The 27053-nt window shown below is 38.2% G+C and overlaps 1 protein-coding gene across 1 annotated transcript; it reads left to right on the top strand.

Moving 5' to 3' along the window:
- Positions 1–5969: 5969 nt before the first annotated feature.
- On the top strand, positions 5970–25714 carry LOC148271543 (uncharacterized). Its single transcript, XM_088241265.1, is given in 16 exon segments — positions 5970–6100; positions 6560–6647; positions 9067–9144; positions 10703–10806; positions 11424–11750; positions 12646–12747; positions 14292–14969; positions 16039–16170; positions 16705–16828; positions 17965–18095; positions 20074–20151; positions 20154–20267; positions 21544–21723; positions 23713–23864; positions 23938–24070; positions 24749–25714. Coding segments are annotated over 16 exon segments (2694 nt in total). The 5' UTR covers positions 5970–6061; the 3' UTR covers positions 24983–25714.
- The last annotated feature ends 1339 nt before the right edge of the window (positions 25715–27053 follow it).

Below are 27053 nucleotides of genomic sequence, written 5' to 3'. Positions count from 1 at the left end.
GAAATTCTTCAGGAAATGGACTATCCACCTGGTTCAAATGGTCAAGAGAGACGAAGTTAGTCGGTGGGCAGAGCGGAGAGTAAAACACGCGCTCACTGTTTAGAGACTGGATCTCAACTGATTTATTATATCTAATTACACACCTTATAAAGCGTTGCATGTTGGGCTCAGGGAAGCTAGCCCTAAAGCTAGGGTTTCCTAGGACAGCGGTGCCCGTATTTTAACGGCCGTAGTGAAAGGTGATGCGGTGGACAGCCGTCGTAACGATGACTAGAGTGTGGTTTCCTAGGAAAACGGTGTTATCAACACCATTTAACACAATTTCCCTATGAAACCACTCTCTAGACGACGTTACGACGGCTTCCCACCGCATCACCGTTCACTACGGCCGTTAAGATACTTGCACCGCTGTCCTAGGAAACCCTAGCTTAACGCTGCGCCGAATGGCCCAGAGTGGAGGGGGTACCACTACCCCTACCACTCAAGGTACTCTGTCGGCCGCAGGTCTCGTAGACAGCATCACGCTTCGCCCGCACGATAGCTGCGCGACGTTTGCAACTCATACAACTCAATAAACATTTTTACTGTTCTTTTTAGAACTTTATACATGGGCGAATAATTTAATAAAATATTCTATACGCCAATTTTGCCACGGTATTGCTGAGGCCAGGCCTGAAAGTGAAACTTTATCTTTATTGAGGGCCTAAAACTCAGCTGACAATTACTGGGGTTCTTAGTTAGTACATTCACGCAAAAATATTTTTATTATTAACAGTTTATTTGCTCGTCCGGAACAATCGACACACATTACAAATATTGGAACATCCATAAAATACTAAAATTAATACCTCGCTATAAGAGTGATACTCATTCAGTCGGAACTCGTCACTGTGAAAAAGAGAAAAGATTATATAATATATTATTTACATGTTTGGAACAATAACTTTGTGGTTTTTCAGTATAATTATATTCATTTACTGATATAGGGTCAATCTTAAATATTAAATATAAAAAAGTTGAACTAATATTGACTATATATATGTTCGGCATACTAAATGGTATAATCGATGTGTCATCATTACTGGGACAGGTAAAATTCAAAAACAATGAAGACTGTAAATCGATCAGCATAGAAAAAAATATGGCCTTAATTCTCCAATGACCCGTCTTTGTCGTACTGTAAACTCAAGACAAGATATGGACATTTTTGGTGTAAGTTTACAACGATTTAAACGAGCACTAAATAAATAGTCCAGATCTTGTCTCGATGTCCCTTATGTTTGTCAATGCTTCTTTTCTTCTTTATCAATGCTTTTAACTATTATTTTATTGTAATATATATCCCTATGAATTGTATAAATGGATAATGTCCGTAAATAAATAATTAACTCTTTTAAGAGCCTTAAGGCCGCTGGCTCAAAAAATACGTGCTTTTGACGGTGGTGGTTCAGATTAAACCCAGTTTTAAAAGCCACTTTTGGGGATTTTCAATCCTCAAAATATGTTTTGAATCAGTAGAAAGGCACGTTGTAAAGTTTTGTTTACGATTTTTCTTGATATTTCTAAACGAATAACACATAAAAAAATATTTTTATATACTATTCCATAATTTTAAATACTTCTGGGTCTAATCGAACCCATCACCAGTAAGCAAAAGTTGAAAATAACATAAAAGAGCTTTTTTCCACATATTTAATTTTTGGTTTTCCACCGAGTTTGAACCTACAAGCTTCCCTTATCAAGGTTAACATTTGAACACTCAAACCCGTATGCAGAGACAAACCTTAAGGTGAGGAAAGTACATTCTATTGTCTTCACCTTCGGGTTATTTTCTGCATTTGAAATTAGAATGTACTTTCCTCACCTTAAGTTTTGTCCCTGCATACGGGTATCAGTCTATATTTCTATAGGTAAATACTTCAAATGTCGTCAATTTCTTTTATTGGAATAGAAAAAAACTAACCTTTTCTTTGAAGATGGAACATTTTCAGCATATGTTTGTGTGCATTCTGAAAAAAAAACTTCAAATGTGATAAATAAATTTATATCGTAATTTTTATTTATACAGGGTGTTCATTAAACCCTGTCACATCCGAAACCACGATGATCAGCAGGAGCAAGAAGACATATTGGCACATTAAATTATTTTTTAAGAACGAATAAAATTTAAAAAAATAAAATATTAAAAAAAGCAAATGGTTGCTTACTTCTGCAGAGGAGAATCGAGGAGGGGGGAGTCTGATACTGCGCCGTGCTCCTCTCACTGCTTCCTTGCAGAAGTTAGCAACCATTTGTTTTTTTTTTATTATTTTACTTTTAGAGAATTTCTTGTTTCTAAATATTTTTTTTAATACGCTAATATGTCTTCTTGCCCATACTGATCACTGTGGTTTCGGATGTGACAGAGTTTAAAAAACACCCTGTATATACGCTAATAAAGGAAAGTAGAAAGACACAATGTAACATAGAGAGTAGACTCGGTGGGAGTGGAAGCGGGAGAGGGGTGTTTATAATTGAATTTGATTCAGTGATCGTTTGAAAGAAGACAACTTGTTATCAAAGAAATCAAGACTGGTATGTTTGTTAGCTGACCTGAGAATTCTGGGCATAGGGGAATGAAAATCATATTTAGTTCTATAGTTATCGGCATGAAAGAGTAAGTTTTGTCTGAGGTTTCTAGTTGGGATATTTAATTTTATCGAGCTCAGTAGTTTAAGCGCATCAAGGAGTGAATCGATAATTTTAAATAGGACTAGAAGGTCGGATTTATTTTGACGGTCTTGAAGAGAAGATATATTTAAGCTAGTTTCTAACGTTTATGCATTGAGTATTTCAATTTGCTCTTTGAGAACGAATTAAAAAACGCCGACTTCGATTTACGTCTATAATGCCTAGAAACACGACAGACTTTATAATTATTATTATGGATAACTTATACAGCGCCATTTTCGTAATAAAATACCTCAAGGGCGCTTTACATAGTGATTCTATTGTTAAATTAATTTAATTGAAGCTTTTAAATTTGTAATTTAATCAAAACAATTTATTTTGTTGTCACATGCTACGGATTTATTCAAATAATTTAGAGAACAAGTGGGTTTTAAGTTTTTTCCGAAACATCACTTCACTTTCACAGCCTCGCACCTCCGCTGGTAGAGCATTCCATGCCATAGGGCCTGTGACCGCAAATGCGCGTTCACTAAATTTAGTGCGCTGTTTGCGTAGAGGTATAATAACTTTTCCTCTCGCCGTAGACGTAGCTGATCTAAGCGTGAGACGCCTGTCAGCTAGTTCATCTGGAATGCATAGTTCCCTTAGATATTCCAGAGCAGAGTTGTGCAGACTTTATCTATCTCTTTAAAATAATTAACAATTTCACTAACATTTTATAAATTTCATCCCATTATTATGAATCTTTTTGCGAAAGTAGAGAGTGGACATTTGACATTTCATCATTAGACATTATAAAACTACTTGTAATTTGTGTATCTGGGAAGCATGTTTTCAAGAGATAGGAGAGTAGAAAAAGATGTTGAAAGGAAAGTGAATGCGGGCAACAAAATGAACGGCGCACTAAGCACAGTAATTGCTAATAAAATTATGTCAATCAAAGCTAAACTGGCAGTGCACAACGGGGTTTTAGCCCCAAAACTTATGTATGGAAGTGAAACACGGAACTGGCAGAGGAAGGATGAAATGTGTGGGAAATCAATGTATGACAGGGCTACAAATGATGAAATCAGACGAGAGTGTAAATCTGAGTCAAGTATAATTGATAAGATTAAGAAAGGGTCTCTGAGATGGTTTGGTCATGTAGAACGAATAGACGACGAAAGAATGGTAAAACAAGTCAATATAGCGAAAATTAACGGTAATGTGAGACGAGGACGACGAAGGAAGACGTGGCATGATCAGATAAACCAAAATCTTAAGTCTGGTCATGTCAAAAGCAGACAGAACTGAAAGGCGTGTATGACAAAATGTATGTATGCCAGGATAGACATATGTGGCGGTCCATTATCTCTGCCTACCCTTATATGCAAATAATTTATAAATAAATTGCTCTCTTGGCCTTCTTAAATAAAAAATATGACATCACCTTTTAGGAAAACAAAATATTCAAATATATTTTATTTACCTCTCAGTAAAAAAATCAGAAAACACAGTTTCAAAAACATAATGGTATTGTTTCAACTTGATAAGAAATTGTACTAAATTGGTCAATTGGAAGTTTGATACGGTAAAAATGTTATTAAAACAAATAAAATTTATTGATAAAAGCCAACCAATAGAAAAAAATATTGAAAAGAACTATAATTCAGTGTGAAATAAATCTTTTGTATAATCTACTTGGTGATTTTATTGTTGCTAAACCATTTTTTCCAATAATAATGTACAATAAATATAATAACTGACTAATAATAACAGCGGCCTCCGTGGTGTGGTGTTCAAGATGCTCGACCCATGCGCGGAAGGTTCCGGGTTTGATTTCTGGAAATAAGACAATTAAATGTGAATTTTCTCAAGCCTGGGTGATCTTTGCTGTAATTGGGCCTCCTGGCCTGTTGTGGTGAAAAAAAAGAAAATCGTCGAGGGTAATCCATCCCAAATTTTACTAATGCAGAGGAGAAACATTAAAATATTTTTCTTATGTGTTCAGTAAAGCTACAGATTTTTTTAAACATGAACGAAAATAGATACATTGCAACGTGGTCCGTCTTAGTCCGTTGTCCTGTCCTCCAAATTTCCCGCTAGGACAATAGGTCTGTAGCTAAGACATGATAATATTGTCCTGTCTTCATATGAACTACGCAAGGTTTAAAGAAAGGTAGACACATTATGTAAGATGTTTCTAGAAAACACAAGAAAAAGCTGTTTCATTATTTTAAATGTATTTTAAACCAATAGCGGAAGAATATGTGCGAAGGTTTTCAAGGTCACTGTTATCAATATTACTGTTATCTTTTTTGGATGATACCGTGTGTGTTGGATTTGTTCTGACGTGATAAAGGGTACATATGATAAACAGGTCGCACAGCAAATAAAAACATAAAAGGAACACAAAAGAGCGTGTAAACTTGGGCACCCTGACAAATCTGCAATAACGGAACACTTTATAGACACCGGACATTTTTTCACCTTCGAACCGAATATTTGACATAAACCTAGTAATTACGAATAATAATAGAGGCAATTGAAATACACGGACATCCAAATAACATAAACAAAGACGACGGGCTTAAATTAAACTCAACATGGTTCCCAACACTACATACTACAAAAATTAATAGAAATGTGCCTACTGCCGACGGCGACTCGGTACAAATAATTGGTAACTAAACAAACACTCAGTTTACCCTGAAGATGGCTCCTGCAATGATAGCTGAAACGTCGGAACAAATTCAACACATACGGTATCACCCAAAAAAACATACCAATAGCAGAAGGATTTGAACTGTCTATTGACTAAAATTCTTTTTCTGGAATGTGCATAAGACATATTTAATTAATTTGAAATAATAAATGCCTTTTCCAGAATTGCAGTTTGAAGCCTTTGACCTGAACATGGTTGAAAGGTTGTTTTTTCACATATTATAATAAATCATTCCAAAGTCTCGTAGTCTGAACCAGCCTGAAGAGTGAAAAAATTTATAAAGTACAAAGTTTATTGTTGAATAATTGATGTCGTCAGTATTATAATTTTGATAGGTAAATATGTAAATAAACCCTGGAACCCGGGATGACATTGTTCATTTTGAAATTTACCCCTTTTCATCTGTCAAACTGAGTAGATACTTAATCTAATGTTTTTTTGAGAGTGTAAGCATTCCAGTGAACCCTTAAAAATATAGCTTATTCAAAAATAGTTAGAAATTCCCTACGATTTCTTAGCTAAAGGGTCAATTTCGTGTGGCAAGATTTGAATAAAAATTAGCCATTGATAAATTGTTCAGCAGCGGTAAAAATTCGAACTAAGCTGATGTCCGCCATTGTAACATATGTCCTGGCTCCTGGCATGACGAGTCATGTCAATTTTATTTAGAAATTCAGAGAATATCAAATGGCAGATTCTTTTTTCGGTTTCGACACGTCTTTATCGGTGAGTTTGCTCAATCCGTCGGATTTTGCACAATTTTCGGCGCATTTGTACAATTTCAGGTGTCAACGGCCGCGAATTCTGCCGTGCTAGAAAATAACGACCATGCCATTTTGACAATAAATAATCACGAAAAGCTCCAGACGCCGCACGCGCGACCACACTGACTTGTTTGCAAACGGATCGACGAATTTACGTCACTTTAAAAAGTTATTTTGTCGTTTAAATGGAGGAGTTTTGAGCAGTGTTTGGTGTTCGTTGTTTTTGAAAAATCGGTTGAAATGTTTTTATCTTGCGGGGTGGTAAAACCCCAAGTTTTCACCCGATTCCCTTCGCATTACTTGTATAAACGTTGTGTTCGGATCGTGCCGTTGGAACATCAGTAAAATGCTCGCGGCTACCGTGTGTTTTCACGCTTTCCTCGAGAGGTTTGGTTCTATTATTTCTTTACGCTTTTTGCAGAATGTAAGTGAAAGGGACGACGGTGGAGGAAGGGAAGGCTCCGAAGACGAGTACGATGCGCTCAATGACGAGACTTTTGGCGGATCAGGTAAATACATAATCAAATTCCCATCAAAATACGACGTTTATTTGTTGCGTACATAACCTCAAATTGTGCGCATTTCAACTCCTCGAAGACTGTGCTAAAAAATCCCTCTAAGACCGCGCTGTAACGTCGTGTTATATTAAACAAAAGATGACACGTTTATAATTACAGATAATATTTTAATTTTATTTGAACTCTATTTTATCGCTACAAAATGATTGACCAGAATCTGCTACGAACATAGAATGTTAAGGATCTGGGCGTTAGATTTGTGAGCACCCTGACATTTCATGAATACATAGAGACAATCAGTGGTAATGCATTGAAGATGTTAGGATTTGTTCTGTGTGCTGCCGGGGTTTTCGAAAATACCCGCGTACTGAGAACTCTTTACAACTCCTCGGTGCGAAGTAGACTCGAGAGTGGCTCGACGATTTGGAGGCTGTTATGATAGACAAAATCTAAAAGAAGTTTCTGAGATATCCTACGTGATAGAGTATGAGATGGAGTGCGGGTATTATCCTCGGCTCTACCCGACCGAGTTTCTCCAGGGTACACTCGGCTACAACAGTTTAAGAGACCAGAGGGAATGTGTATTTGACTTGGATATACATGGCCTCTGTTATTTCAATACTTTTTAAATTAAAACTCTTTATTTACTGTTAATTAGCTGCGTACCTATGTTAAAATTTCTTGTTTGATTTTCCTTTGTTATTTCTTTATTTTCTGCTGACTTTACGTATCTATATTTTCTTCAACAATGTTTTGAGTATGTCCAAATGTTTGCAGACAGGCTGATTTCCTCCCTAGTTAGTTATTCAGATCTAAATTTGTTGCAACAGAGAGGGAAACATTTTTGAGAAGAAAATATGGAAGTCTAGGCATTTACATGGCTTATGACCTGTCTTTAAGTGGCCACTTTACACTCTGCGTAACATTCAATTCTGCCTATGTCTGAACATCTATACTCCTTCAATTCTTCCAACTGTTGATTTTAGTGAAGTTAATTCCAATTTTTTATCCATTGTAAAAATCGCCAAACAACAATTTTCCGTCTCACTCAAACAGACGCTGACAGAATACTGAACATCCGATGGCCGTCAAACTTTGACAGGTTGTCAAAAACAGTGCTGCTAACGAGACTGCATGTTTAAACATCCACATTTCCTCAACTCTTCCATCTGTCGACTTTTGTGAAGTAAAAGAGCTGAAACCTTTATCATGCGGGTGAGATTCATCCGGCTGAACCTAGATCTGAATGACTCCCTAGGAAGGGAATGCAGTCTGTCTGCAAACATTTGGACATGATATTGACATTTGGACATTTGTGAGTTGAAGTACTCTCTTATGGTGGAGAAGGTTCAGAAGAAATTTCTTCGGTTTCTCTACACGAGGGAGTGCGGATATTATCCATGGCTTTATCCCACCGAGTTCCTCCAGGGTATGCTCGGTTACAGCAGTCTGAAGACTAGAAGGAATGTGTATTTAACAACGCACTTCTTTCGATTGTTGCGCGGTATTATTGACAACCCTGAAATTATGCGGAGCATTAGCTTTTATGTTCCGGATAATTACCTTAGGCAGCGTCAGCATAGACTGTTTCACATTCCAATATACAGGACCGACCTGCCAATGGTTGTGCCTGTTGGAAGGGCTATCTCTATGTTGAACAATATCACTTTGAACATTGTCATTTTTCACGTCTCTGAGATAGTTTTTCGTTACAAGATTCTCTTACTTTTTTAACATATTACAACAACAACAACAACAAACCATCACGCCGTTTCCCCGTAGGGGTAGGCAGAGAGGATAGAACGCCATAACACTCTATCTTGGCATACAGACCTCGCTTCCTCTACATTCATACATCTTATGCACGCACGCCGATTATTCCTACTTTTGACATGTCCATCTTCAAGTATTTGATGGACTCGATCGTGCCATGTCTTTCTCGGTCTTCCTCGTTTTCTGCATCCATCAACATTTGCATCGTAGATCCTTTTAGCCGTTCTTTCGCTGTCCATTCGCTCTACATGTCCAAACCAACGCAGCACCCCTTTCTTGATTCTGTCAATAATGCATATTATTCTTTGGATATTATGTATACTAATGTGTTTTTTAAAAATATATACCTAATTTTACCTAATTATTTGAATTATTTCCATATGTATGAATTAAGATATTCCATTTTGTAATGTACATACATATGAATAAATAAATAAAATTGAAAAAATTGAAATTAAATAAAATCAATTGAAAACATTGTCAAATCAACTAAGTGGTAAAAGAAGAAGCATACAAATTGGAGAATTGTTTTCAGGCGTTGCCTAGTAAGTGGATTGGTGAAATCCAGTCCTCTACAAAAATTAGGACAAACTGGAAATGCTGTTTTGAAAATAATGATAACACTTTTATTTTTCAGGCGAAGAAGGAGACTGGGAACAGCAGCATGAAGAATTGTCTATGCTCACTGAAAGTGACAAACATCAATCGGATTTGGGTATGTATTTCACCTGCATTATTATTATTATGGATAACTTATATAGCGCCATTTTCGTAATATAATACCGCAAGGCCGCTTTACACCGGTATTCTATAGATAAATACATTTAATTGAAGCTTTTAAATTTGTAATTTAATTAAAACAATTTATTTTGTTGTCACATGCTACGGATTTATTCAAATGATTTAGAGAACAAGTGGGTTTTAAGTTTTTTCCGAAACATCACTTCACTTTCACAGCCTCGCATCTCTGCTGGGAGAGCATTCCATGCCATAGGGCCTGCGATCGCAAATGCGCGTTTGCGTAGAGGTATAATAACTTTTCCTCTCGGCGTAGACGTAGCTGATCTAACCGTGAGACGCCTGTCAGCTAGTTCATCTGGAGTGCATAGTTCCCTTAGATATTCCGGAGCAGAGTTGTGCAGTGACTTAAACATAAGCCAACAGAGTCTGTATTCCACCCTCTGTGGAAAACGTAGCCAGTGTAATTCCCGCAGTGGAGTGATATGACTGAACTTAGAGATTCCGTAAATAAGTCTCGCTGCAGCATTCAATACAGACTGTAGGCGAGTCATTTTGTTCATTGGTAGACCTGCGTAGATACCATTACAATAATCGACTCTTGACACTACAAACGTATTTAATAATTGACGGGCGGCATCAACCGGCAAATTTTTGCGTATGCATTTAATCTGTCTCAGCTGGTAGAAGCATGAACTTATCGTTCTACTAATTTGAGCGTCAAGAGAGAGGTCAGAATGATAGAAGACTTCCAGTAGTTTAACGGTGGGTAAAGCGGTACTCCTTACATCGGGTAGTGCCGTCTGGCTGAAGCCATCCATAGTCGTTCCGTTTTAGATGGGTTAAGTGTTGGTCTATTTTCAGCCTAGTTCAGTTCTGTTAGTACGTTATTATTGTAAAAGAACATTTCAAAAGCAACAAGCGTTACCACCATGTGTGCTGGTTCATCACCCGCGTCTGCCGCAGTCCGGTTTCCCGGCGTAAGTGAGAAGCCGCCCTCCCAAACAGTCACAGGCAAAGTCGGAAGGTAGGGGCACAACTGCGCCGACCACGAGTCAACCTCAATAGCCCGAGTGGTGAGAACTAAAATCCAAAATGTAAAATCCTTTTCCCTCCTCAAAAATGTTTTCTTTGGCTGTTGCAATAAAAAATTTAGATCTTTATAACTCCCTGGGAGTAGAATCCAGCCTGTCTTCAAACGTTTGAACATGCTCAAAGCATTTTGAATAATATTATTATATTCATTTTAAGCGAGCAGCTTAAAACTGATATGCTTAAATCTATTTAAACAAAATTTTGTTGTTGGCGCATTTTAACTTTTCCCAAACAAATCTAGTCCATTTTTGAGCCCATTGAGACTACACATTGAGATCAGTTCTTGTGGCAGCTTATTCCGACAATCAACAACCCTATTGCTCAGGAAATGGAAAGGCTTTTTTAAATCATCTGTTATTTGTTATTGAATGATCTTTTTACAAAATTTCACAGTGTTATGTTATTTTAATGATTGTAAAATGGCCCCTTACTCTGTTTAGAAGCCTTCCTGTCTCACCTGGTGCTGGAGGAGTATGACGAGTATTCCTCGGAGGCGACCAGCCCCTGTCCCACGCAGCCCTCGGCTCTACCCAACCTAGCGCAGGTATTTATTACTGTTTCTGTGCGAGGGTGATAATAATAATAATGTTTGGATAATTTATATAGCGCCATTTTTGTGAAAATCACCTCAAGGGCGCAATAATAATTGTAGGAATCAATAATAATTGTAGGAATTGCCGGAGCAACTTTTAACACACTGCGTGTTGTCTGGAACTCGAGTCTATACGCGGTCAAAATCAAATGCAGATTATTTAACTCTTGTATAACGTCATTGTGTTTGAACATGTTATTTTCTATTTATATTAGGGTACTTATAGTTCTTAAAATATAGCTTGATTAGAATTACATTTGTCAGAAAAAGTGACGACATAACTTTGTAGTAACTTCAAAGGAGTTATTTATATTGACACACCAAAAATCATTCGTATCTGGCGTGTTAATTATTTTTTTTAATACAATGCTTGACACATAAATCAACATTAATATATAAAATCAGCTTTAAAACTAAAAAAACTAAAATAAACCTAATTATTAACGACGTTGGACTGACGACCCCCTGGACTGAATCAGAAGCGTGAGACCGACCATCTTGTCTTCCTGCATACAAGGACCGAGATGTGCAATCGAGGTACCGTATTCATAAACAATCTTTCTTCACAGGCCCCTCCCACGCCGGCATGGATGAAGAACGCCCTGTCCGTGGAGGAGCTGGAGAGGAACATGATGAGGCAGCAGCAGAGCATGCTGGTGCCGCCGCAGCTGCAGAAGCTGCAGCACGCGCAGCAGAAGCTGTCGCCCGGCCAGCACAAGCCGCCGCCCGGGCAGCACAAGCCGCCGCCCGGGCAGCACAAGCCGCCGCCCGGCCAGCACGGCCCGCCGCCCGGCCAGCACGGCCCGCCGCCCGGCCAGCAGCCGCCCATGATGCAGCACCCGCCGATGCAGCAGCAGCAGCACGCCAACATGCCCATGTTGATGCCCTTTTTTCAGGTATATTTATTTCATTACTCGTGACGGAATTATTAGGAACGTCCGGTCATATTCTACACAGCTATAGAGATTGCTGAAATGTTTTCGATTAGATTCAATGCGTACTGGCTACACATCGCCGGGAGGACGGGGTTAATAAAACCATATTTAAATTTATTTCAACAGAGAGGGAAAACATTTTTGAGAAGGGATATGGAAGTCTAGGCATTTACAGGGCTTATGACCTGTCGTCGGCTGGTTTAAGTGGCCACTTTACACACTTCGTAACATTCACCATTCTGCCCATGTTTGAACATCCACATTTCCTCAACTCTTCCATCTGTTGACTTTTGTGAAGTAAAAGAGCTGAACCAAATCACCTACTAGGCAACGCCTGAAAACAATTTTCCAATTTTTATACTTCTTCTTTTACCGGGTAGTTAATTCAACAATGTTGAGTATGTCCAAATGCTTGCAGACTGGCTGGATTTCCTCCCTAGGGAGTTATTCATATTTAAATTTATTTCAACAGAGAGGGAAAACATTTTTGAAAAGGGAATATGGAAGTCTAGGGATTTACAGATCTCATGACCTGTCATTGGCTGGTTTAAGTGGCCACTTTACTCACTGTGTAACATTCACCATTCTGCTCATGTTTGAACATCCACATTTCCTCAACTCTTCCATCTGTTGACTTTAGTGAAGTAAATGAGCTGGTGAGATACTCAAAAATGTTTTTTCTCTCTGTTGAAATAAATTTAAATATGAATAACTCCCTAGGGAGGAAGTCCAGCCAGTCTGCAAGCATTTGGACATACTCAAACATTGTTAATAAAACCAGTTCACTGCTGTACGGGGATGTAATGGATGATGAATTTCAATGATTAAAAAGGGTTGTTTTTTTGTATTGTTGCAGAACCGATTTCCTACAAACATGATGCCTCCCCCCATGATGGGCCACCGGCCCCCCTTCCTGGCGGGGCCCCCGCCCCCGATGCACCCCTTTGGGAATTTCAATGTAAGGACACTCATATACACATATTCATTTGTTTCGAAGCGGCCACTTTGGGGTGGCGATTTATTTGGTGGAATTATTTGATAGAGTTGTTGATTTTGCGGGATAAGAAATTATGTTGTAGGTAAAGTATCATAAGAGAGCACTTCAGTTCATGTGGCCCCCAAATCATCGAGCCACTCTCGAGTCTACTTCGCACCGAGGAGTTGTGAAGAGTTCTCAGTGCGCGGGCATTTTCGAAAACCCTGGCATAATGCAGAAAGAATCATAACATTTATTTATTTATTAAGGAAATCATACAGTCTTTATTAACAACGTACAAAAGAACAATTTAGAAAAGTAAGACCAATTACAGATTTCCCACTAATTATGAATGCAGGAGGAGAGGGGATAATAATTTAATTAAATAAAAAGTACATAAAAGGGAGAAGACATTGTATAGCTCCCTCTCTATCTGCTTCCATGAACATTTAAATTTCTTTGTAAAAATTCACAACCAACAATAATTTATTAGATGCAGGTAGTATATGTACATATAAATAAGTATAAATTAAGAGTTGAAATCAAAAGTTAAAATCAAAAGTAAAAGTTAAAATTAAAAGTTTAAATTTAGATTAAAGTTAAAGGTTTAAATAAAAAGTTAAAATAAAATTATAAGTTTAAATTTAAATTCAAGTTAAAAGTTTAAATTAAAATTAAAAGTTTAAATTAAAGTTAAAAGTTTAAATTAAAAGTTAAAATTAAGAATTAAAATTAAAATTACCAAGTTAAAATTAAAAGATAAAATTAAGAATTAAAATTAAAAAGTCAAAATTGAAAGATAAAATTAAAAGTTAAAAGTCAAGCAGGAGATAAATTAAAATTGTCTTTAACAGATCTGATAAAAATATGGTATTTACAATGTGATATGTCAATGTCAATAAAACTGTCATTATAGGTAATCTGTATTCTTCAAAGAGTGCTATTTTTTAAATAATTAGTTGACATTAACATCTTCAATGATTTAACACTGATGCCCTATGCCATCGTGAAATGTCAGGGTGCTCGCAAATCTAACGCCCAGATCCTTTAACTTCACAAACATCAACAGATGAAAGAATTGAAGTAATATAGATGTTCAAATATAGGCAGAATGGTGAATGTTACACAGTGTGTAAAGTGGCAACTTAAACCAGCCAATGACAGGTCATAAGCCCTGTAGATGCCTAGATTTCTTTATTGCCTTCTTTAAAATGTTCTTCATCTCTGTTGTAATATGTTAAAGTTATATTATAAGTTTAAATATGGCGTTCTACAAAATAAACATTAATATTATTAATGAAAATAGAAAACAACAATGGACCCAGATTAGAGCCTTGCGGGACACCCGAGAAAGTATTGAAACACTCTGGCACGAATATACCGTTATATTTATTTTATTATAATAAATTGTACTGGTCATATGTAAACGGCCCTTTTGTTGTATTCAAATATTATAAGACTACGATATTATCTCTATTGTGATATATTTTTATTAAATGCTAATGATATATTTTGGAATGTTCCAGCAATTGCCGCCTAACAAAATGCCTCCGGGATTGCTACAAAGACCTCCGCACACCATGACAAACCTGCAAGCCATAGAGCAGCAGCAGCAGCAAAACAACATCCACCACATGAACATGAACCATCAAATGGGGAACATGAACCACCAAATGGGGAACATGAATCAACCGATGACGAATATGAACCCGCCTATGGGGAATATGAACCAACCGATGGGTAACATGAACCAACCGATGGTGAATATGAACCACCAAATGGGGAACATGAACCAACCGATGGCGAATATGAACCACCAAATGGGGAACATGAACCAACCGATGGGGGGCATGAATCAGCCGATGGGTAATATGAACCAACCGATGGGGAACATGAATCAGCAGATGGAGAACATGAACCAACCGATGATGAACAAGCTGCCGAATAACATGGCGCCTTCCCAACAGCATCCCGCCATCATGCTGCAAAACCAGATGAACTTGCGGAGTAACCAATCGCAGCCCGCTGGGTTCAAGCATCACAACAATGTTCAAGCCAATAACCAACCGAAAAAGGTGAACGGTACCGAAAGGGTGTTCTCCCAGGAAGAAGTTATGCAAATTATACAAGAAACGCATCCGCTTTTAAGCCTTCAAAAGTTCAGACGGACGAAGACCTTGGACGAGTTTATGGGGAACAATCAGGTAGGTAAAACTTATTTTTAAAACTGGGTCGCGGTTCCGTGGTAATGTCGCCGTCTCGAGGTCCCGGGTTCAAACTCGCACTCGGCAAATCCAAGGCTTTATGAAACAGCAAAGCGTGGCCCTTGAAAAACGGAGAACATTTTAGAAGAGGAAATATGGAAATCTGGGCAGTTACTGGGCTTTTTTTTTTTTTTTTGTGGCCACTACACACTGCGTAACATTCATAATTTTCTTTGGTTTATATAATTTATTTACAATTCTTGTAGTGACCGACCGAAACAAGATTTCCAGCCGAGCCTTTTTTGTTATACAATGGCAATACAAGAACACATTCCGACTGCTGGTTTCGGCTGAGCCGAAGTTTCGGCTAATTTTTGGCCGGAACCGAAACCGCGACCGAAAATGGTTTTATTAGCCAAAACTTGTGCTATAGCCGAAACTTGTTTTATTAGCCGAAACTTGTTTTATTAGCCGAAACTTGTTTTATTAGTTGAAACTTGTTTTATTAGCCGAACCTTGTTTTACTAGACGAAACTTGTTTTATTAGCCGAAACTTGTTTTATTAGCCGAACCTGACCAAAACCGAAACTTCGGTCGGTCACTAAATTCTTGATGAAATTCCATTGTAATAATTACACTTGTACTTATATGTATAATGTTTATCTGCCCTTTGCCTATCTTTAAACATCCATATTTCTTGAATTCTTCCATCTGTTGATTTTTGTAAAGTTAGTGCTGAAACCTTTATTGATGTGGGTGAGATTCATTAGACCGAATTATTTTGCCTACATACTAGTGGCGCCTGAAAATATTTTTCTATTTATATTCTTCTTGCACCAGTTGGTTTAAACAAAAATATTTTCTTATGATTAATGAAATATTTAAATTTTGAGGGCCATTTTGAACAAGTTGTAATCATGTTATGAATCTCGGACCTCTGAGCCGTGAGTTTGCGATGCAGCCACGGGACCACATTTCAGTTTTAGATTTTAAAAGGCTCGCGGGGCGGGTGAGCGCGTGCCCAGTGGGCGATTTTGTTTGTGCTTTACAACACTGTTTGTGTGTACAGTCGGCGCAGAGGAGAGGCGACGGGGACCAATACGGCGGGCTAATGTCGCAGAGGGAGAAACAATGGCTACTCAACATCCAGTTGATGCAGCTTAATACCGGGACACCCTACATGGACGATTACTACTACACGGTATGCAAACCCCTTACGTTTTGATAATATACTTTTTTCATTTACCCGTTTCCTCCACTCCCCTACTGTTTTCTTATTCATGCACACATCATTATCATCATGTCCCTATCTGCATCCAGTGGTGCATAGGGCAATGCCCACATGAATGATCACTACTGCACGGTATGCAAAACCCTTACATTTTGATAATACATACTTTTTAATTTCCCCTTTTCCTCCACTTCCCTACAGTTTTCTTACTCATTCACTCATCATCATCATGTCTGAGAACTGCGAGTCTCATAGTGAAAAGAAATTAACGGGCGTGTATCTCTGTTAGTGTGAGAGACCACCACTACCTTTGGTAAAATGTTGCTGTTTGATATCAAGCACTGCTTATTCCTTTAATTAATATCACTATGATATCTGTAAGGCGGATGCTTCTTATCAATGACCTTTGTGCTTTTGCTGCTGGGTCCAACTCGGTGTTTAATAAATGAATTCATGCAATCTTTCTTGGGGATGTAAATTTCAATGAATCGACATGCCTTGCAGGTGTTCCTGGATAGACAAGCCAAGAAAGAGAAGCAGCAAGAGATGAAGGAAGCCCACAAGGCCAACCAGCAGAACCACCCCTTTAGCCAACAGAACCTCAACAACATATATGAAAGATACAACGGTAATTCATTATATTATTTTTTACTAGCAGCAATGGACATATTACAAGGATTTAAAAATGAAAAAATATGTCTATGGGCGTCACAATAGGCATTGCGCTCAAAAACATGTTGCGCTGAAGGCATGCTGATTCTGAATCCAAAAATGAGTTGGTTCTCGAATCAGAAAATAAGTCGATTCTCGAATTATAAAATGTGTTGATTCTCAAAACAATTGAATACTTGAATCAGAAAATCTTAATGGATTCTTGAATTGGAGACACGAGTGGGATGGGGGCGTTATGTCGCATTTTTTTTTAAATGTACTGAAAAATGACGATTTTATGTACAGCCTTTTCACACGTAAAGCTGACTACACAATCAAAAAGGAGCAGGAAGCCGATTTTGAGAGCTGATGAAGGTGTTATTTTAACAACAATTGTACTGGTGTTCAAAACTTAAACCATAGATATTTCTGCTTTTTGTTTTTGTCACATAACACTCATCAGTTGAATCAGATATTGAGTGGATTCTCAAATCAGAAAATGAATGGATTCTGGGATCAGAAAATGAGTCAGTTCTCAAATCAGAAAATGAGTCAGTTCTCTAATCAGAAAATGAGTGGATTCTCAAATCGGTAATAAAAAGATTCTGGGATCAGAAAATTAGTGGATTCTCAAATCAGAAAATGATTAAATACTTAAATAAGAAAATCTTGAGGGATTCTCAAATCAGAAAATGAGTGCATTCTCAAATCGGTAATGAATGGATTCTGGGATCAGAAAATGAGTCAGTTCTCGAATCAGAAAATGAGTGGATTCTCAAATCAGAAAATGAGTTAATTCTTGAATAAATAAAATGAGTGGATTCTCGTGTGTCATGTCACATGTGTGTAAATCACACACCGTTTACTCTGAAGATGGCTCCTGCAATGGTAGCTGAAACTTCGGAACAAATCTGAATCTTGACACGGGAAAACCCCAAAAAAAAGATACATATTGATAACAGTGACCATGAAAATGTACGCACCTATTGAATGGATAGTTATTAGGATCTCTGTCATTTTAGAATGTGTTTAGCTGGCTTTTTCTGACTTCATACTTCATGTTCCCAATTTTCGCATTCCCGTACAAGATTTGAAAATTTTGTTTTGTTCCAGCGAATTCCGGGGAAGGCAAGCGGGAGAGACGCAACACTCCGCGCAGTGGGGCAGACAACGCGTGCGCGAGTTCCGAGGGCCCGCGTCACTACGTGCCCACGCAGTTTGAAAACTCTCTAGGGAAACTGCAGGTACAGTAGCGTTACTCGAACCCATTTCGAGGTTCCGTTTCATCGATGTCTGGGCGTTCATTTACTGGGCTTATGACCGGTCATTGGCGCGTGCAACATTCACCATTCTGCCTATGTTTAAACATCCATATTTCCTCATCCCTTCTGTCCGTTGACTTTTGTGAAGTAAAAGAGCTGAGCCTTTATCGATGTGAGTGAGACTCATTTGGCTGAATTATTTCACCTACTAGGCAACGCCAGAAAACATTTTTAATTTTTATTCTCCTTGGACCAGTTTGACAATATTTTGAGTTTGTCCAAATGTTTTAAGATAAAGACTTTCACCCCTTAGGGAGCTATAAAAATTAACATATTACAACAGAGATGGAGACGCTTTTAATTGTGTCCTTATGATGTACCCAAATATTTCAATTTTGGGGGTCATTTTCAACGAGTTGTAAATAACTCACTATTAGAAAATGGAAACCAAGTTGTGGTAGAGCGGGGTGTGAACCTCGGACCCCCGATTCATGAGTCTGCGACACTAGCCACGTCACATCGACCTGGCTATTTTTAAGTTAAATCTTAATCGCTCCATGGGGAGTGAAATCTAGCCTGTCTACAATGATTTGGACATACTCAAAATAAAGATAGGCGTTTCGGTTATTTTAATGAAGTTACTGTTTCAATTTTAACTGTTTTGTGGAACTGTTAAATAACTGTTTATAGTCTGTCCAACACCGTTTTCTAAGAAAAGTGGCATGGTTGCTCGGATTACAAAGGGGTAATAATTCCTATTTTGAAACAGCAATCTCTTAATCTGTCTTCATTGGAGAGAGACGTAGAACTGAGATGGACCTTATATGCATTTTCAAAATATTTAATGCTGTAAGTGATGTCCCATCTCTGTTGCAATCAATTTCTTTTCATGTTCCCAACCGTGTCACCAGAAGTTAAAATCTGCTATTTATAAAATCTTCTAAGAGCAACTTTGGTTTTTATGCCCCAATGTCCAGAATGTGTAGATTAGTCAATTCATCACACGACTTGGAATTCTTTGGGATAGATCTTCCGGCTTTTCGTAGATCTCTTCGCGACTAAACAGTGTGGGATGAAGTTGGATTGGCATGGTTTAGCTCGTTTTTATGAATATATTGTATACAATTATTGTTTTGGCCCTTGTTTGTCTTTGCTAAATAGTTTTATGTTATTTTTGTTCAGTTTCTTGCATTTATGTTTCTTCATGTAACTGTTGTAATTGCCTTAGGCCGTATATATAATGAATAAATAGCAGCGTGGGCCAAAAATCTGGTACAAGCAACTGCTGGAACAGATTTCAAAAAAGTTAATTAAGAAACAATTTAACATTATTTCAATTATATACTTACTGTTAACTAATTTTCATTATTTGTTTTTAACAATAATTTGTTGATACCATTTTTTTTATACTTGTAAGTATATGGAAAATGTATTTATTTTTTTGTTTGAATTCTTTACAAGTTATTTACAATTTGCTTTTTAATTCAATTACTTTTATTATATCCATATAAAATTATTTTTTTCTTTTTACTATGTAAAGTTTCACTTTTAATTTTGCATGGCAGTATGCTTCTTATTGTTTCTAAATGTATACAAAAAAGCATTGTTTATCTTTTAAATTTTTACGCACTATGTTTGTACTTAACTGTATATTTTTTGTAAATGCCCCTTGGGCGTATTGTAAAATTAAATAAATAAAATAAATTTCACTGTGGGCACTTTAAAAATGTTTTTTTTTTTAAACTGTTTTATTTGACACATTCGTTAAGTTTTCTTCACAGTAACAGTTTAATTTTCTCATGAGACTGTTACAGCTTTTTCCGAAAATAAATATTACTGTTTAACTGTTTTTTTTTTTTTTTTTTTCCTAGCTGTTTTGGCAAATAACAGCTTAATGTTTTTCGCTACCTTTTACTCAAAACATCATTGACATATCAGTAATGGTGAATCGTGTCTCCAGTGTGGCTCGGTGACGGCGCCGCGGAAGATCATGGACATGGAGGTGGTCTCCGAGTCCTCGGGGGGCCCCGCCGCCGGGGGTCCCCCCGCCAGGGCCGCCAGACCCTGCTGGCCATCGAGGCCCTGTACCGCCACCTGCTGCTGGTGGAGGACCTGTCGGAGCCGCTGGCCATCGCCAACGCCCTGGTGCTGAAGGTAGGTGGATCCCGTACCCCTGGCTAGTTCATAATATAAACGCTTATCATGAATTACCGTATTTTTCGGACAATCCGCAGTGGAATTCGCATGGTAGGTTAAGAAATATGAGTTAAATTGCTTAATAAGGAAATATATGTACATTGTTATTATTCGAATATCCTTGGCAAATAAATGCTTGTCACAAGAGGCAAAATTGGCAGTTCACAACGGAGTCCTGGTCCGATCCCTGATGTAAGGGAGCGAAGTATGGACTTGGAAAAACAGCGATGAAAGTAGGCTGAATGCTGTCGAAATGCGATCTCTCAGGCGAATGTGCGGTAAAACTATGTACGATAGACGCACAAATGTTGAGATCCGTACATTATGTAAGGCTGAGACAAGCATTATCGACAAAATCAAGAAAGGAGCTCTGCGCTGGTTTGGACATGTAGAACGAATGGACAGCGAGAGAACGGCTAAGAATATTTACAATGCGAATGTTAATGGATGCAGAAACAGAGAAAGGCCGAGAAAGACGTGGCATGACAAAATCCAACAAATATTTAAAGATGGACATGTCAAAAGTAGGAATAATCGGCGCGCGTAAATGAGAAGATGTATGAATGTAGAGGAAGCGAGATCTGTATGCAAAGATAGAGTGTTGTGGCGTTCTATCCTCTCTGCCTACCCTTACGGAGAAACGGCGTGATGGTTTGTTTTGTTTTGTTGTTTTAGTTATTATTCGAGCTCACATTAGAACATGTTTGTGTGCGCCCTGTTTCAAGATTAAAAATACAAATAAAATACATAAATAATATTATTAAAAAAATAATAATGTTATTAACAATATTTTGAGTTTGTCCAAATTTTTGTAGACAAGGACTGGATTCAACTCCCTGGGGAGCTGTTTATATTAACATATTACAACAGAGATGAAGAACATTCAACACTTTTTTTTACTGCTTCTTTGAAAAACGCAAAAAGGGGGTTTTACTACTCTACTAATTCTACTACCATCATGCCATTTCCCGTAGGGGTAGGCAGAGAGAATGGACCGCCACACACATCTATCCTGGCATACATTCCTAGCTTCTTCCACATTAATATATCTTGTCATACATGCCCTTCGGTTCTGTCGGCTTTTACTGTATCTGCATTTTAAATTCAGAAAATAGTGCCTATGTTTCTAAGCGTTTATTATAATTTCAATAACGAGCAAATTGAGTCAGCCCCATCTTCCTCGTAGTAACTGAGTTTGGAAAAGACCCCTACAATTTTATTTTCTCGCGAGCAGGAGCGGGAGGAGAAGCAGCGCCTGCTGCAGGGCGAGGAGAAGCCGGAGGGCGCGGGGGAGGGGACTCCGGCGCCCCCGCCCGCCCCCGCCCCCAACCGGGCGGAGCTGCTGGCCGTGCTGCTGGCCAAGCTGCTGCACGAGGACCGCCTCGCGTCCTTCCTCACCGTCCGCAAGGGAAAGGTAAGGAATGAAGAGAGGGAAAACATTTTCGAGAAGGGAATACGGAAGTCTAGGCATTTACTTTAGGCTGGTGTAAGTGGCCACTTTTACGCACTGTGAGTCGATTCACCATTTTGCCTGTGTTCAAACATCCATATTTCTTCAATTCTTCCATCTGTTGATTTTAGAGCTGAAACCTTTATTGTTGCGAAGAGATTCGTGTTCCTAACTACTAAAACTATTTTCCAAGGTGCCCGTACCAGTGCCTCGATTATGATGGGAAGATAAAGACGTCATACCTTCACTTTGGTGGTATAGTTGAAGATAAATTTCCTCTAGCGATTAAAAAGATATACTACGATCCCCAGTGGCGTGCGTTCCATATAGGCACATAAGCAGTGCCTACCCTACTAGAATTTTATTAAAACAATAACTAAAAAGCAAGTTACTATTTGTAAAATTTGAAAAATGCGCCATGTCGTGTATCGTTCCGATCGGCACGCCGCTAACGGCAGAGGCACGAACTAAAAACGCCTATTTTCTTCACGCATTGGTTCTTGTATACGTGTGGGTTATTTTTCAGTTGTATTTACGCGTGCATGAGTTGGTTCATAGGCAGTGCTTATTTGAACTAAAAAACGAACACGTTACTGACATCTAGCGATTTTTTCAATTATTATTTAATAAAAGACGATTCAAAACAATGTCAGATAAATAACCTCAAACGGATTTCTTCTTTTACATTCGAGAATAAAGTCCATATTTGTTTTGTTGATGAAAAAATTGAAATGGAGTTTTGTAAAACTTGTGATAGTGACGGAAATGTGTGTTTAATCGTTTTAAGAAACAACGCGTTTTCTCGGCTATCGTTTATGGATAAAAAACTGATTATTAGCAAAGGAAGATGCACTCCTAAATTAAAATTGATACAAAAAAAATAATTAAATGTTACATTATACTGCCTGCCCTAGTTAAAAACTCTGTGCACGCGACTGACGATCCCCCACCTTCAAGTTTTGGGTAGGTACATCGATATGAAACAAGGGGAAGCGTACGTCACGGTACACATATTTACACTCTAAAATGACATAGGTTCAGTATGACGTCATAGTTGAAGATGAAAGTCTCCCGACCGACTACAAAGGTATAGTACCGATACCCCCACCATCAAGTTTTGATGGAAGTACATCGTTTTATACCGACGGGTCTAGAACCTCGATACGTTTATCTACGCATTAAAAGTGTCAAAAATTTTGTTCCACGGAGCAATTTTTCTTTCAATTATGATTTATTAAAATTTTTAATCGTTTTGAGGTTGGAATTTTTTTTCTTAAATGCTTATTAAAAATATGAGAGAAATAACTAAGTTTTGAAGTCGAATTAAATTCCGACATAACTGTCACTTTAATAAAACGAACGCCTAGATGTGAAAATAATGTCGCTAGGTTCCGTCCTATTAACAAATCAGAGTATCTAGGCGTTAGAAAGTTACTACTCTAAAAAAATAATTTAGTTATTATATTTTTCCATCTGTTTTTACTATCTTTCCGAGTGTATGTATCGAGGCGTCGATCGGTGGATACATACAGACGATCGTAAAGTGTACCGTCTAGGTGATTTCCAAAAGTCATACAAAACTCATGTTCAAGCGAGCATTTTTTGCTTTAATTGGGATTAATTGGAGTTTATAATCGCTTTGAAGTGGGCACTTTCTATCTTATATTTAAAATATAAATGAGTAGTATTTGAAATGCTAATGACGTAAGGAACGCGAACTAATTGTTAGCGGTCGTTCCATTGGCTAGTTTCGATCATATGATGTGGATATGACAAGTAGGTAGAACATACCGCGGTAGATAGAGATAGTATAGAAGTTAAGTATACCGTCTCGATAAATACAGATGACAATAGCGTTCATAATCGAGAATTTACAGTGTAATATGTCGATGTCACCAAAACTGTCATTATAGGTAACCATTCTTCGATTCAGTATTTGTTTGCGTTGCGCAGTTGCTGGTGTCGAGGATACTGGCGTGCACCACCCCCGTGGAGCGCTGGCGCACGGCCCTCGGGCGCCTGTGGCCGCGCCTGCTGCGCTGCCTGCCCCTGGCCTGCCGCAGGGACGCCCCCTGCCTTGCCCCCCTGCTGGACCACTTCTCCAGGTACCGCACCGCACCCTGAACCGTACGTCTCGAATCCGACCCGCGACGCATACTTTATTACATTTTTTTGCAGTTACCTGAATGGTACGGAGGGATGGGCCCCCGTGTCGGACCTGTGCACTGTCCTCACCGAGGAGAGCTCCGCCCCCCGCGCCGGCACGCCCGCCATGCAGAGGGGGCTCATGCACTTTCTCCTCACCACGCAGGTATGCTATTGGACTACAGAAAGAAAAAGTTCATAAACCCACCCTCACACACATGCACTTCTACATATATTATTATCTAACTGAACTGGATTTTTATGATTGTATTTATCTGGAAAACTTATTTGGCTTTATTTTATGTTTTTTTTTATAATGTTGTATATATTTTTTTGTATTGCTGTTGTTTTTCTGAATAAACAAAATAAATAAAAATAAAAAAAACAATTCTCAAAAATGAACCAAGTTCTAGCCTCTGTCTCTGACTCACTCCAAAAAACCACAAACTTTACAATCCACTATTTTTTTTATTACCTCCCTTCATTGCCCTTTTTGCCTACCTTCATTGCTTTTTTACCTGCCTTTATTGCCGTTTTTAAGCCTACTTTCAATGCCTTTTTTTTACCTACCTGCCTTCAATGCCTTTTTTTTTACCTACCTGCCTTCAATGCATTGTTTTTTTTTTTGACTATCTTCAATGCTTTTACTATTTTTTTCATCATCATTCCCTTTCTGTACTAAATGATGTGTAGGGCACTGCATTTTTACGCCGATTGCAGCGTATCTTAAGAGAAAAATTGATACAAAAAGATATAGGCAAGATGGTGAACATAAAGCGAAGGTTAAATTTTCACCGACAAACTTTGTTCAAAAGGCCGTGTCTTAAGGTGCGTCTCCTTCCAGCTGGGGCTGTCGCTGCTGGTGGCGCTGATGGAGCGCGCGGGGGCGCTGCCGCGGCCGGCGCCGCCCGCGTGGGGCGCGCTGCTGCGCTCGGCGGCGCGCCAGGCGCTGCGCGCGCCCGCCGCCACGCACGCGCCCGCGCGCCCCGCGCGCCCCCTGCCCCCGGCGCACCTGGCCGCGCTCGCCGCGCCACTCGCGCCCGCCGAGCTCGACGCGCTCGAGGACCTGCTCTGCTGACCTGGCCAGGGGCCGGCCGGACCCTCGGTGGTATAGGAAAATATTCAAATGGACATAACATAAATGCAAATGGTCTGTTCACTCGGTTTCTCCGATAGCCAATAGAGTACCATAAATATACACGTTACAAGCGCATTGTAGATGACATAAAATGTCATCTACATTCCACCACATTCTCTAACAGACTATCATTGCGATCAGACGTACCGCTTTGCTTGACAGCATCGAACTGTCTGTTCGAACCTCTAGTAGCATTTATTTACATGTAACATGAATGAAAATCAATTAATGTTATTAAATAGTGTTTGCTGACTTTTTATGTCTACCGGTTTCGAGACGTACCCGTCTCTTCGTCAGGACACTCACTTCACCAACATGCAAATACTAAAATACACTTTCAGCTTCACCGTCACTGTAGTATACATTATATATACATGTTTGGATAAGTTATATAGCGCCATTTTTGTGAAAGTCGCCTCAAGGACGCTGTACAGTAAATAAATATCCCAGCACGTCTTGCAGCCACAGAGCACATGGACAGTAAGAAATCTAGCCCCTATTTATTTTATTTTTTTATTTTTTTTATTTGACAATGAAGTTTAGAGATTTAGAGATATTTTAAAAAACGAAATAAAAAACAAATTTATAAAAATATAAGTTAGATTACAACAAGTCTTGCAGCTACTGAGCGCATGGTTGGTTGAAATTAGTATTTACGAAAAAATACATAAACTACATACATGGGTTGAAAACACCACCATGTCCGAACATGCACTATAATTCATCACCATCATTCCCTTTCCGCACCCAATGGTGCATAGGGCACTGCATTGGTACACCAATCGCAGTGTATCTTGATTATTTTTGTCGCATGAATGTAAGATGATCAGTCATGCGCTTCAGGTACCAGTACAGGGACTATGAAGTATTCTAGTGTGAAATCACTCTTTTTAAATAAATATTTTACATCAATCATGTTGGGAATCGAACCTGAGACTTCTTGCGTGGCAGGCAAACGCGCTGACCACTGCACCACGAGGCCAACAGTATAATTAGGTTATTTATATTTATCAATTTGTTGCAGAATGTGTTGGGGTGGGTGTTCAGAAGGGTATCGGCTAAGAGGTTGAACGTTACACGATTCGTTAATGTTTTAATCAAAAAGTGGGCTATATTGAAAAGTTATTTGATTATTTACTACGGGAATAATATTTTTTGCAGCTTTTTTAATGTGAAACACTTACATGTTGTTTAATTTAAGTCCTTTTTTATTATTTGCATGCTGGTGTAGAAAGTGTCCTGATGAAGAGACGAATACGTTTTGAAACCGATAGACATAAAAAGTCAGCACTTGGGTTATATACTTATATTTACCAACATTAATTAAATTTTTTGACCCCAAAGTTAATGCTTTGAACATAAATAATGAATGAAAATAGTTTTTTCAGTTTTCCTCTGATCAAAAAGTACGATGAATAATTTTCTTACAAACAATCTCCTTCAAAGCGCTTATTCAAGGGAATAGTTGAAGATAAATTCTCTTCGAGTGATTGCGAGCGCGCGCCGCCGGCGAGCATTTGTAATGAATATTCACGAATACTCTAGAAAAAAATTATTGTTTACGCATTTCTTTCATTTTTTTTACGTATCATGAGAAAGTATTTGGTATATTTTAGCGTAATTTTGTACTCCTTAGTGTATATTCGTATATTTTTGTAGAAATCAGATGCGTCTACTTAATATTAATATTATTTTACATTTTCATTCTATTTGACTTTTTAATGAATTTTATTGTAACAATTACGCATTTTATAATTAATTTTTGTATTTTGTTTTATGTAAATATTTATTGTGTAAAATAATTAATCGCCGTTTGTCAATTTTTAAATCTCTTTTTTCATTATTTTTTTTCATAGTTACTGTTGCAGAGTTGTTTATTATTATGTACTGTCAATTTATTAGTTGAAAACTCCCAAATTGTATTCTTAATGTCGCTTCAAAGGTAATTTTTATCACAGAAATACTTAATATATTAATCATGGCTCACTAGTATAAATCTTTTAATTGCACG

The sequence above is a fragment of the Micrasema longulum genome, unplaced genomic scaffold (assembly GCF_059751315.1).
Source record: "Micrasema longulum isolate JH-2025_06_02 unplaced genomic scaffold, ASM5975131v1 h1tg002807l, whole genome shotgun sequence".
NCBI lineage: Eukaryota > Metazoa > Arthropoda > Insecta > Trichoptera > Brachycentridae > Micrasema > Micrasema longulum.
Note: the sequence above shows the minus strand (reverse complement) of the source record. Positions and strands in the feature narration are given on the sequence as shown.